At 32.7% G+C, this 12,930-nt stretch overlaps 1 protein-coding gene across 1 annotated transcript; it reads left to right on the top strand.

Moving 5' to 3' along the window:
• The first annotated feature begins 932 nt into the window (after positions 1–932).
• On the top strand, positions 933–12,130 carry LOC123555599 (uncharacterized). Its single transcript, XM_045346198.2, has 5 exons — positions 933–1,054; positions 7,510–7,655; positions 8,065–8,133; positions 9,407–9,511; positions 11,103–12,130. The coding sequence occupies exons 1-5, from the start codon at positions 952–954 to the stop codon at positions 11,523–11,525; spliced, it is 846 nt and encodes a 281-aa protein (XP_045202133.2). The 5' UTR covers positions 933–951; the 3' UTR covers positions 11,526–12,130.
• The last annotated feature ends 800 nt before the right edge of the window (positions 12,131–12,930 follow it).

The raw sequence follows: 12,930 nt of genomic DNA, 5'->3' as shown, positions 1-12,930 counted from the left end.
CCAGTGTTTCTGACTAATTTTGAATCTTAAATCGGTGCTTTGTACTCTCGTTGCATTTTCAATTGTATAAATTTATTACACTTGCATAACAAACACAATTTGCATGTAACTTTATGAGATTATTTTGCTTTAATTTTCATGTGAAATTCAGCTAAATGCTCCGCGAGACAGTATCTGAGCAGGCGCATTTCTTCCCAAATTTTCCTAAAATTTCTTGACAAAGCCGTTACATGGATTCTCAATCAAATTGTAGGACGTCCCAATTTCTCAAGATGTGAAATAATATACATCCACATGTCTTTGAGCGTATTACACACTAAATAATACAATTATGACAGTAGACGAATTGTAAGGCGTGACAATTGACTGTACAAAAACAACATTGGTTGTTCAGTAATTTAGATAATATAAAAATATACATACATACATGCATATATTATGTCGCATACATTAACTTGGTTCATCGCATCATTGGATTTTCATAAAAGGGTTATATTGATAAATTAACTCAACATACAGATGTTTGGAAAGTTTGCTCCATTCATTGCATGCTAGCTTCATGCTGATATGTGTGCCAAATTTTGTTGTCAATGAAGTACGTCATTGCTAGCCAATCCAAAGACTTGTTTTGTAATACAGGTTACATGAGAAAGAAATAATATCAACAAACAAATGTTCACGAAGACCTGCTATATATAAGATTAATGAAAACAAATAAAGAAAGGGGGTAATGGCAAATAATTAGAAGACCTTCGGTAATACTCTAAAGATATATAGCACTTGTCAGTGTTATCCATGTAAAATTACAAGGGTATATACTAAATAATCGGTAAATTTAAAATCACACCCCGTTGTTGTTTAGGAGAGCTGAATAAAACCTATCCCTTTTATTTAAATGAAAAAGTATAAATACACGACATTGTATTTTCGTCCATAAATCTAAGCCTTGCGATGAATCCTAGGTATATTTCAGCATTTCTGAGTGATTTGTGCCAAATGGGTGACTTGAATGGACATAGCAGAATAATTTCTCTTCTAGTTGGATTATGTTTGTGTAAGTAATTGTAGTATTTTGTACGAAATTTTGTAGATTAGTTTCACATTCAGGAAACATTCACATTCAGGAAACATTGTTTATAGAGTTAAATTATCAAATCAACAAATTTAGCTTTGAAATATATTTATTCGGTAATATATACAAATATATATCAGAAGTAACTACAGAGACGGGTAAAAAGTGAAAAGTGACACTTTATAATGTTTAAAATTATTCAATAAGATAAAAAGTTTTGTACAAATATTAAACCTCTCCAAAACAAAATTTTCTAGTATATGAAACCATTCAAATAATCCAACTAAATTTTGTACGATAGTGACAAAAATGAAGTATTTTTTATTATATATAGAGATAAAATTCTCTGCTGTGAATGAATAAATGCTATTAGATTTTATTAAAAAAAATCTTCTAGTCAACAAAAACATATGAATAAATAAAATCCACTAATTTAAAATTAAAAATAAGATTATATGACAACGATTCACACACAATTTCGCCTCAATGTGGCCATCAGTTTCAAGACATAGCTGCAAAAGGACAAAAGTGACAATTTGTAATTACTTAAAAGACAGAAGCTCTCATCATACTTGAAATAAAGCAAGTGTAGATATATACTATTAGATACAAACATTAAAACCAAATATAAACTCAAATTGACTAACCAAAACCAAGCTATGGATGTAGAACTAAACTAACCTGTTTGAAGCAGTTATAATTATTCAAAGGGTATTATCTCTGGACATACTCAATTGAATTTCAAGATTTGTAGAGAAGTAGGTAAAAGTAAACTAACCAAATATCAACCCAATTTGATTAATTGTTACTAGGATACAACAACAGAAGATTTTAATAAAAAAAAATAAAGTTTTCTATTAAAACGGGCAACAACTCTGGTCAAACCATACTGATTTTAAACATAATACCTATATACCTTATGGTCATGTGGTTAGTATTTCACCAATTATGCCTTCATGGTCATCTCACACGTAGTCCATATCAATATACAGTGGCATTTTCCCACCTAGTAGAGGCCATTTTCATGTTAGATATAAGCTTTATTGATGCTTGATTGTAAAGAGAAAGGTCTGTGGATTGGTTGAAGCTACGTTATATGCTTCAAAAAGTGCGTCGAAGCTAGTTGATATAATGAAAGTGAAAGCAGGTTTTTTTATGAAGTCCTCCTACGCAATATTAGCGCTTTCGTCACTTGTCTCAGTCACATGAATATGATTTCCTTGCATTATGATCAACCCCATAATGTTTTGATATTGAATGCCTAAAGACAGACCATTAAGCCAAGGTAGTCCCGGAAGAAGTGAAAGGCTTTAAATGCTAGTAAAACATTATTATATATTGTTATTTTACATCTAATAATATAGTTTGGCTACTTTGACTAACAATTGCAAAGGTATAACTGTAGGAGTATAAAATTTGATATTTTAAAGTTATCTAAGGGTATCTACTCTAATCACTCTAATTTTATTACAAAATGAAGAGAAGCAGATCTGAGTGGATACAAACAAAATAACTTCATCTCAATGAGTGACGAACGGACGGACAAAATAAAAAGTACATTTCTCTGCATTTCGTGCGTGTGTAGGCGATAAATCATAAATTAGAAAACGAATGATTATATCGAAAGCTAAGGGGAATCTGTTTCTTCAATATTCTTCAAGTTTCTTTCAATTTATATGCTACTTTTAGAACTAAAATTTGCAATTATATAAAAAAAAACTAGCTTATATGAGTATTTAAAAGTCTTCGTAATTTAAAATGAGAGGGCATATACCCGTTTCGTTTGCATGCACACGTGTAGCAAGGTATCAATATGTGTGGGAGTTGTGTGAAATAATATAGTACTTCAAGCGAGTCGGTGCTTCTTGTATCTAGAGTCATGCATGCACTTCGATACTTTATGGCAATCTTGTATTGTAGAAAAGTATTTTCCCACCGCTGGCAGACAAACAGTAATCTAAAATTGCTCACCATATAGAGAAATGCAATTCCAATGTAAAACTTCATTTGAACATACTAGTAGTAATAGAATTAGTGAAAATATATTTAATAAGATCCGCAGCAGTTGCTGTTAAAGCATATTATGGCAAACAACCGCTTTATGAATATTCGATAAAATAATGTTTGGCTGTTATATTTCACTCTACAATTGTAACGTAAGACATTTTACAATTATATGCCGTTCACGAGCTCAATGTTCCAGTGCCTAATTATAGAAATACAAATTAAACGATATTTGTTTGCAAGCAAGAAGTGAATTTTCCAATTTCTGCGGTACAGTTAACACAAACACCATAAATGTCAACTGCAAATAAGATATAAACATGTTTCAATCGTCTAGACTCTAATGTCTACGTAGTTAGGCTTAATAGTTACTTTTTTCTCTGTCGAAATATCACTGTGTGTAATTTCATACTGGCTGTCGTCAAAGGAGGTCACGCGTACTATTTTAATAAAACGCATGTGTTTCATAGACTTTGAATAAAATATTTACTTTTAATCTATTGCACATCAGAAATAAGATGTTATTGAAAGTAAAAGTTTGTTATTTATGGTAGCTTATCTCTGTCAGTTCGTGTCTTCGTATATTCTGGGTGAGGACACGAAGACATGTAGAGACAAAGATAGAATGAACAAGAAATATCTTTAAAAATGATGGTCGGCGAATTGTAATAAGGACAGAAGTTTATGAATTTTTCATCTAACATTCATCTTTCATTTAACATTTTTCAAATTGCAAAACTAAGCACCGCACTTTAACAATTTAAATGGTTCTCTTTTAATTTTTCGCAAAGGTTTCGTAGGGTTGCAGTTTTGTTTCGTTTATCCTTAGACAAATAATTACAGCAGTAGTTTGATGAAGATTCATGAAGCGGTTCATGAGAAGAGGTCATTAAACGTGTTTACATTTTTAGCTAAATTGGTCCCTATCCCCATTTGTAACAAAATAGCAGGAGACCTTACGATATTGTTACACATCGAGTTTGATAAAAATCCATTACATTTTAGTGGTTAATGCGAAGAAAGGCATATCTACTTTTAGCTATAGTGTTCCCTAATAGGGCCCAAGTTCCTATATAAATAAATTTGGAAGAGGACCTTATAATGATGCTCCAGACCAAGTATGACAAAGATCCACCAAGCTGTTCATGAGACGCTGTATAAAGGCATTTCTAGTTTTAGCTCTAGCAGCCTAAAGGGGTTAAATGTCCCAGCTGAACAAGTTGGCTGCGGGCCTAATAAAGATGCTACAAATCAAGTTTGATTAGATATACATGAAAAAAATCAATTAAAGGATTTTTTTTATTTATTTTTTTAATTTATTTCAAAATAGGCCAACTGATCCCGCTTTAACAAATGCATATTCGCTTTTCACGAATCTTTGGACAATGACGTCACACCTAAAAAAAGTGAAGGTCAAGCAAAACATACAGTTGTAATTATTTCAATATTTCTGTTTCATAAGCAAAGTTTGAGCGTAGTCATATCACATAGATAAACTGTATGCAGCGTACCTTCATTTCAATGTAATGAGATTCAGTCATTATATAGCATATATATAATAAAACAGATTTCAACTGAGTTCAATATTTGCATACCATACTAAAGAAAAATATTCATATATAATAAATCAGTTAAATAATTTATAACAAATATATCAAAGCAAACAAGTACTCATTCATTTTAATATGCAATCTGAATAAGTCACAAAAGCAAGAAACCTTTTCATATACAGACGACAATTGTAACAAGGAAAATCTTTTAAAAAGCACTTCTCTACATAAAAGACTCTTATCACAACCTTGTTCATGTGATACGCAGACCGTATTCAGATCTTTCTTTAATTTGATATATGTTGGTATTTGAACAGGTTTTTATCATATTTATTCAACTTACTTATCATTTTGAGATATATCAATATTCTTGCTAAATATACTGAGCCAAAGTTAGCTTTAAAACTGTGAACAGCGTCGTTTAGGATAAACGCTTTGTCTACATTTCACTCAGCGTAGCACAATCAACAGAGTGAAAGAAATTGACACTCTCGTCCAATCAGGCAGAGTGTTGCATAAATCTTCCATTTTGATAAGTTATCTATAATGCGTTATCAAGTAGTTTGATTTGCAAACTGAAGTCACGTGGCATAGGTAACCAAAACGAATTTAGACGGCGTCGCCGAAAAACTGATGATTTGTCGTATCTTCATGTCCTCACTCCGAAGACAGGAAATGACAAAACACGGCTGACTTGTCTTCATTTCCTGGCGTGTTAGGGCATTGAAACGAGGACAAGAAACATTGAAGACAAACAAATATTTATTTGCGAAGACACGATATAATAATATTGGCAAAATGTCGTGTATGCATGTCGTGTTTTCATGTTTCCGCCTTTGGCATACGAAGACACCTAAGGTAAATAGTTTACTGTTCTTCGCCCTGAGTACACGACCACCCGAGGACACGATAAATTGGCAGAAGTCTCCCTTTCCTGTCCCATGTCTTCGCCTCGAGCACACAATGACACGACAATCGGTAGCTTGTTTGTTATGCACTCCGGATTTAATTATTACGCATTAAAACTCCTGCCTATGTATTAATAACTGATTATTATTTCTTAGATAAAGATGTTTACGTGCATCTTTACATTTCACACAAGGAAATTGCGTTCTTGTAATGAGGTGTTAGGTAGTGTAAGCATGTGCAAATCAGATACTATTAGATACTTAAGCAAAATGTTGCACAAATTTTGTTGGTATATGTTTCCCCCTAAAACCCTTTTCAAACCTAAACTATATAGGGACAATTTCAAGCTTTACGGGAAACTACAAGTGCTTTCTTTACAACTGACTATTCGAGTTACCAGGCATCTGAGCCGTCTTCCCTTGAAATTAGCCCGTAGTAAACTGAAACGTTTAATTTTCCCTGAAACCCTTTATCCGACAGTCTGCCAGACCCTTAAAGCCCACCTGACTGGCTAGGCGGATGGATCTCTTTGATCCATACCTACCTTTTCTCACATATAATTGTATTATGTTCGAAATACCTCTATTTATTTAGTTTTTACCCAGTTCTATTATGGGACTGAATTTACAGATTATTTAGTATTTCTCACTGGTATTATTGTGTCTATGTGTGAAATACATATTACTTTAAATATTACTAACCCTTGCAGATTTTATGAGGCAATTTCATGATTTATAAGGTAGGCTGCCTGTGTAAATGTTTTTCTCAGCTGGACAGTAGACCCTAGTGCTCTGCTAGCCGTGTAGTCCTTAGCCGGTTTTGGACTGGAGTGTTTAAATAGTCTGTATCAGTTAAAATGGCTTAAGAGATTTATGAAACAGGAGTATGTTATGCAGCGTTGCATTTGCTTTAAAGTCATTGCATTTTCGGAGGCTTGGCCAGTTTCTTTTATATGTATAAATGGAAAAATACAAAAATCATCATGGTACAAACTGCTGGCCCAGTTGTAATTGTTTTGCATTCGTTTGGTGACCCTGTATCACAAATATAATTTATTTAAGTATACAATACGTCAGAAAGCATGGCCTCTACCAAGGTCATGACATGACATCACATCACATGACCTCAACTTAACGTTTATTCTGTCATTGCTGATTTCACTTGCGAACAGGCATGTTTTGTAACGTTAGGCAGCACTCTTGTTATGTGAACAAGTTGTACCTAATGAAATCAACGAAATTGTAAAACCATTTCTTTTAAACTTTACCATACCTACTTCAGTCAGATTTATTTTATCCTAAAAGTCCAATAATGATTTCATTTCATGTGGAAAACAGATAAAGTAGCTGTCCAAATAGACAGTGTGCAATGTGCATAAGCACGTGGTTAGAAAACTATACTGTGAATACTGCACATGGACTTATACAATCTGGGAGGTAATTAATCCTAACCCTGCTAAATTTCTATAATGAACTTGTCCATCTTCCAATTTTGACAGTACCATTAACTGTTAAAAGGGGTGCTTACCAAAAAGATAGTGACTGAATAGCGACCAGTGCAGACCATAATCAGACTGCACGGATGTGCAGGCTGATCTTGGTCTGCACTGGTCGCAAAGGCAGAATCACCTGCAGCCAGCATGCTAAGGGTTAATAACTATTCAATTAATAATACTTCTTAAATCGAGAATCAAATAAGTAAACCGTTGACAAAATTAATATATGAGAAATCAATTTACAAAAAAAACAAAACAGGATTTAACAAGAAATTGATATCATACTTTATTTTCACAGCCAAAAATGTGGCAAAATGATTAATGATGTGTACAAATTCCCTAACGTCCCTATAAAAGTTCTTTTTAATTACAAAGTGTGTGTCCATGCTGATTGTTATAACGAAAACTTAATTATCTGAATTACTTCTATTGTTTTGTTAACTAAACTATTACATCAAAATATTCTTAATGGTTTGTAGGTGTTGTCTCTGTGAAAGCTGGTCCACCATGTTTCGCCAGTGATTATCTAGAACCACTAAGATATGCTAGTTTGAGGAAACATATAGATAAAATTGTGAGTGAAACAGATGGACTGCTGATGAAAGCGAATGATCTTAAAGAATATGTAAGTCCACTTGTCTAATGTTTATAAAGTTTATTTTTGTTATTCAAATTGTATCAATTAGTAGAGGACTAAAGTATAATTAATTATGTAAATGGCATAGGCCTACCATTCAAGTACAAAATGTCGATTTAACTATAAGACAATTCGATATAGAGAGATCCATAGTTGAACATATTTGAATTGCCTGAATGTTGTTTTGAATTAGTACGACCCTGTTGGTCCTAAAGCTCATTCGGTTTGGCATATCATTGTTTATACTTTTATCCAATCGACGACACTATAAATATGACATTTTCTGTTTAAACCTTTATTATCTCGTTATAACACTTTTATTGACACGCTGACTTTGAAGTGATGTTGTTGAAAGTTTAGATTAACAGATTGAAGTTTGTCTTATCCTTATCTTCAGATAGGTGGTCGGTTTCTTCTTTCTGACGAGTACCTATGCTCTGGTATCCCACTGGAACTTCTAAGCGAGGTAATCTCAGCCCTGTAATGCTATTGTTTGGAAAGACTTTTTATATTCACAACATGAATGAATTTTGTTGATAAAAGATTTTCTAACTATATACTGTCATTTTGCAAAAAAAAGAAAATGTGTAAGGATCATTAAGCTGTATAACATGTACAAATACATTATTTAATTGAGGCAATGAACAAAACGCGTTTTAATTTTCTGTATCTATAAGCCTTGTAATGTACACTTTTGAACTGATTAAGAACATTCTACCCAAACTAGTACTTCATACATGTACCAATAATAACATTTTGATGATGATTGACTTTATTTAAAAATTATTCTGTTTTTAGACACCAAAACGGTCTTAATTGTATGGTTGAATAATTGCGTTGTTACGCCCAAAAATCGTAGTATGCAGGTTTTGCTATTTTTTTTCTATCAAACTTCAACCCAAAATGTGTGCATACTATTAGGTCCATATGGGTTTTAGAAGCGTGGAATTAAACACAGTTTAGTAATTTTATTATTATTATCATGACGACACTCATAATAATTATTATCATTATCATCATTTTTATCATTTTATATTTTCCAATTGATCATTATTATGATATAGTTATTGTTTTTACCATCCTCGCCATCATCGTTTTTTTTACCGTAATCTGATTATATATGATAATGATGATGAAATTGATTATTTCTAACGTGAAGACGATGTCGTGCTTCTTTGAAATCATCAATGACCACTATGATTTAAAGAGCTACCTTATTTATTTATCTCTATGGGCTGGTTGAGTTTTGGGTTTCAGTGGATGCTCAAGTATTAACCGTCCATTGCCAACAGCTAACTTTTAAGACAACATCTATATTTGAACCGTTTGTTGGATCTTTACTAAACTTGCTTGGAAAAAGCATTGCATTATTGTATTGACCTTTCTTGGGTTTGTCCAGTTTTACTGTATTTTAGGGCCGACGAATATTTAACTAGTCAATGTAATGTGAGAAGCCTAGGGTCATCATGACTCTCTAAATAGGTATGGCTTCCTAGTATATTCTCGGCTGTTTAATACAAATGGAAAGAATATATTATCATACACAAATTAAATTCATTTTGATATTTCTCTACCGTATGGCATTTTGGTGGTAACACTTTTATCAAGTTGCTATCATTTTGGGGCGTAACGATGCCTAATCTGTTTGGAATGTGATCTACTACTGATCTTTCAAATTATTGATTATTCATGGAATTCATCCAGATTTTATAGACGACCTGTTAAATATATTTTGACAGAGAGGACTTGCGTTCCCGGCCTACGATGATAGTTCCTGCCCAATAGCATTTATTCACATACCTTCTGTTTCGGATGATGAACGAGTTCAAGATTATTTAACTGAGGTAAGTATCATTATCTATATGATAGTAAGACTTTGTTCCTAATTATGTTTTGATTGAGTTGCACTTATAAAATGTAAATAGTCTGGTATCCAGAAAGCAAACCTCCCTACACAAATCTGATCAAAGTTTTGCCCTATCAACGCTACACATTGACTTGCATTCATGAAAGATCGAACACGTTCTACTTTTATACACATAATTGTCTTTGTCTACAAATGGTATGTTTCGGTATTCGATGAAAAAATAAAATGAAAACCTTCTATAACAATTTACAACGTAATTGAATCTACAACATAATTAAATAGTTTGGATAATCTGACTAGAGTTTTCACTAGTCATATTCCAACTAAAAGCCTTATTATGGTAATAAATAATATTACTCTAATGGTAAGTAATAACAGACCTTTCTAACGTAAACGTAATTACGAAACGGAATACTGAATCCGTAAAATTTAGGCTAATTGTGTCTATGGAGACATTTCATCAATATATACAATAGTATCTCCCTTAGACATTATTTGCAAATAACATTTACGGATTCAGTAATCCGTTTCCGATTTACGTTTACGTTAGAAATGTCTATTACCCATACTTTGAATACCACTCTTTGTACATTTTATGAAGTTGGAGATAAGTTTATATTTATATCTATTAAGGAAACATTTCTCCTGCTTATGCTTTTGAATTTATTTCATTTCATTTATCATTGTATCAAGTGAAATGAACTTCCGTTTAATGGTTTTAAAGATTTTGTCTGAAATATTGCATTGTGAAAAGTACCGAAATTTTGATTCATTCAACAAAGACAATAATACTTGTTGTAAATATTCATGACAGAATTATGGTTATGTTTCTCCAGGTATTTCTTTTCGTTAATTATCGTTTGGGGTGTAAAGTCACATAAAATTTCCCTTCAACCCAATTCACACATATGCCTTAGTGGAGGAATTTTTTCCAAGTTCCAAAAGGGGAAACAATTTTGTCAAAATAAAGCTCTTGTATAGGAGCTTGCATTACGATCCTAAGTTCAATGCAATACCTTCATTTGTTTCAGAACTTTGCTAAAAAGAAATGAGCTTTTTTGCTACCTTTTACATGAGCAAATAAGCAGAACTTTTCTCAGGATAAAAGTTAGAGTTATGGAACGTCATATATAAACTGTAGTTATGATCTTACAGGTTTGTTTAGAGTTTCACTCAAATCCTGTTATAGGTTTCAGATATATTAAAGGGAATGTTTGTTTTATTTTCTACATGGAAAAGGAATATTTGTTTCAAAACAGAAGTCAAAGTTATAGGACTTGATATGTAAAATGGGTCTGAAAATCTGTTTTGATTTTCAATATCTGCTAGTTCACAAGATGACACGAAACGGAACAAAGTCGAAAAGGGGAATATTTTGTCAAAACAGGAGTCAAAGTCATGGGATCTGGTATTAGAACTTATCTTATTAGCCTAAAATCTGTCGCAAGTTTCAAAATAATTCATTTGCATAGGAAATGCCTTTTCTGTTTCTGAAATCGTTATAAAACGTAAAGCTACATTATATGTTATTGTTCAAGTTAATGAATACAACTATAATACTGCTTCAGATATGTGACCCGTCCAGTAGAAAGACAGCACGCACAGCACACATACTGTGGATAATGAGAACAACTTATAATATACTAAATGTTCTTGCCAACTATTTCGAACATCTTAAGTACAGCACAAAAGAAAGTCCCACTGTAGAGCGAAATATAACATTTTTCCAAAGGGAAATTTACAGTTCTATGTGTACGATAAAAATAGCTCTAAGATCACAGGATGTTGATTTACCAGAAGCTGTCCCTAGTGGACACCTGTCAGCACATTTCCTTCAGCATTATATGTCTACTAGAACGGAACGACAATTCACTACTTATGTAACTGTACGAGACAGTGTACGTATTGCGAACTATATAAATGAAATTTACCAAAGTATACAGGACTGCTATCTTAACTTGGATACTTATATATACAACTTGTTAACATAAGAGACTTCCCTGCACAGAACATTTTTCTAGAATTAATCCAGATGTTATGTTCGAGAAAAATATTTACAGAAACCCTTAACTATTGAACTGTTTACATATTAGTCTTTTTTAAAATTATTTTTCCATATACATTCTTACGCATTATGTTCGGTATCAAGAAACAAAATATAGCGCACGAAATTACACAGTCCATACCTTAACTATTCATTTTCACAAAATGTCTCTATTTTGAGACGTAAACGTCTTGCAATGTTGGAGGTGGGTGTAAATATAACTTGATCTTTACTTCTAAGTTTAAGCATGTTAAGTTAACGAGATCTTAATTTTATAATAAACTAACGTTGATGATATTAATACGCTGATTTCTATATTTTCCGGATTACTGTTTCATTAATATGTATTATTTTGATTATATACCTGTACGTTTTCCTGCTGCAACATTCTTTCTGGAAGAACTGGAATAAAAAGAGTAGTCTTTATCCCGAAAGATTTGTATTTACCTCCCTTTCATATGAATGATTAACAGCTTGTATTATAGTATATATTGTCTTCTCGCTCCTGTGTAGTGAAGATATAATCTCCTTACTTGTAGGTGCTGACATATAGTAAATAAATTTCATAATGTATGAGACGCACCTTTGTCTGAAAGGTTGTTAGCAAACCTCTCTGGATACTTATACCTTTTTTCGCAATGCGCGAGTATTTTGCATTGTGTCCACAATATCCACTAGTTTTACATATTTTGCAAAACTACATATTTAATACAATGTACCTATTCCATACGCGATAGTTGGTACACCTCTGCAATCATTGCATTCAATAAACAATAAACTTTTGAAAAAAAGTGCACGCCTCGCTAGCGCATGCCTATATACTGTTTCATTAGAATGGTAACTGATATGTAATATCTGGGTAAATATTTGGTCAATTTTTTATAACATATATGTTATACCCCTGTCACACATACGGCGCGGATAGCTACGTCTATCCACGGATAGAAACGTAGTAATCCGTATCGATCCGTACCTGAGCCGTACCTTATAGTAGTAATACGTATCAATCCGTACGGCTCAGGTACGGATTGATAGGGATTACTACGTTTCTATCCGTGGCTAGACGTAGCTATCCGCGCCGTATGTGTGACTGGGGTATTATGAAGCTTTCTAGAGGGTATAACTATAAATGCAGAGGTAGTATTTTAGTATGTTTATTTAATGTTGTTTTTTTTCTGATTATTCCACTTCTACTGTACTTGAGCCACATTGTACAAACATCGTCTCCAATCACAGTATGGCAGTTGTAGAAGTAAACGGTTTTTTAGACAAAACAACGAATTATTTGTCGGAATTATTTCATAAAAGTACTTATATTTTAAAAAGTTTATTTCCGCCACTGAGAAACCTTT

This window comes from Mercenaria mercenaria, chromosome 7 (assembly GCF_021730395.1).
Source record: "Mercenaria mercenaria strain notata chromosome 7, MADL_Memer_1, whole genome shotgun sequence".
Taxonomy (NCBI): domain Eukaryota; kingdom Metazoa; phylum Mollusca; class Bivalvia; order Venerida; family Veneridae; genus Mercenaria; species Mercenaria mercenaria.
Note: the sequence above shows the minus strand (reverse complement) of the source record. Positions and strands in the feature narration are given on the sequence as shown.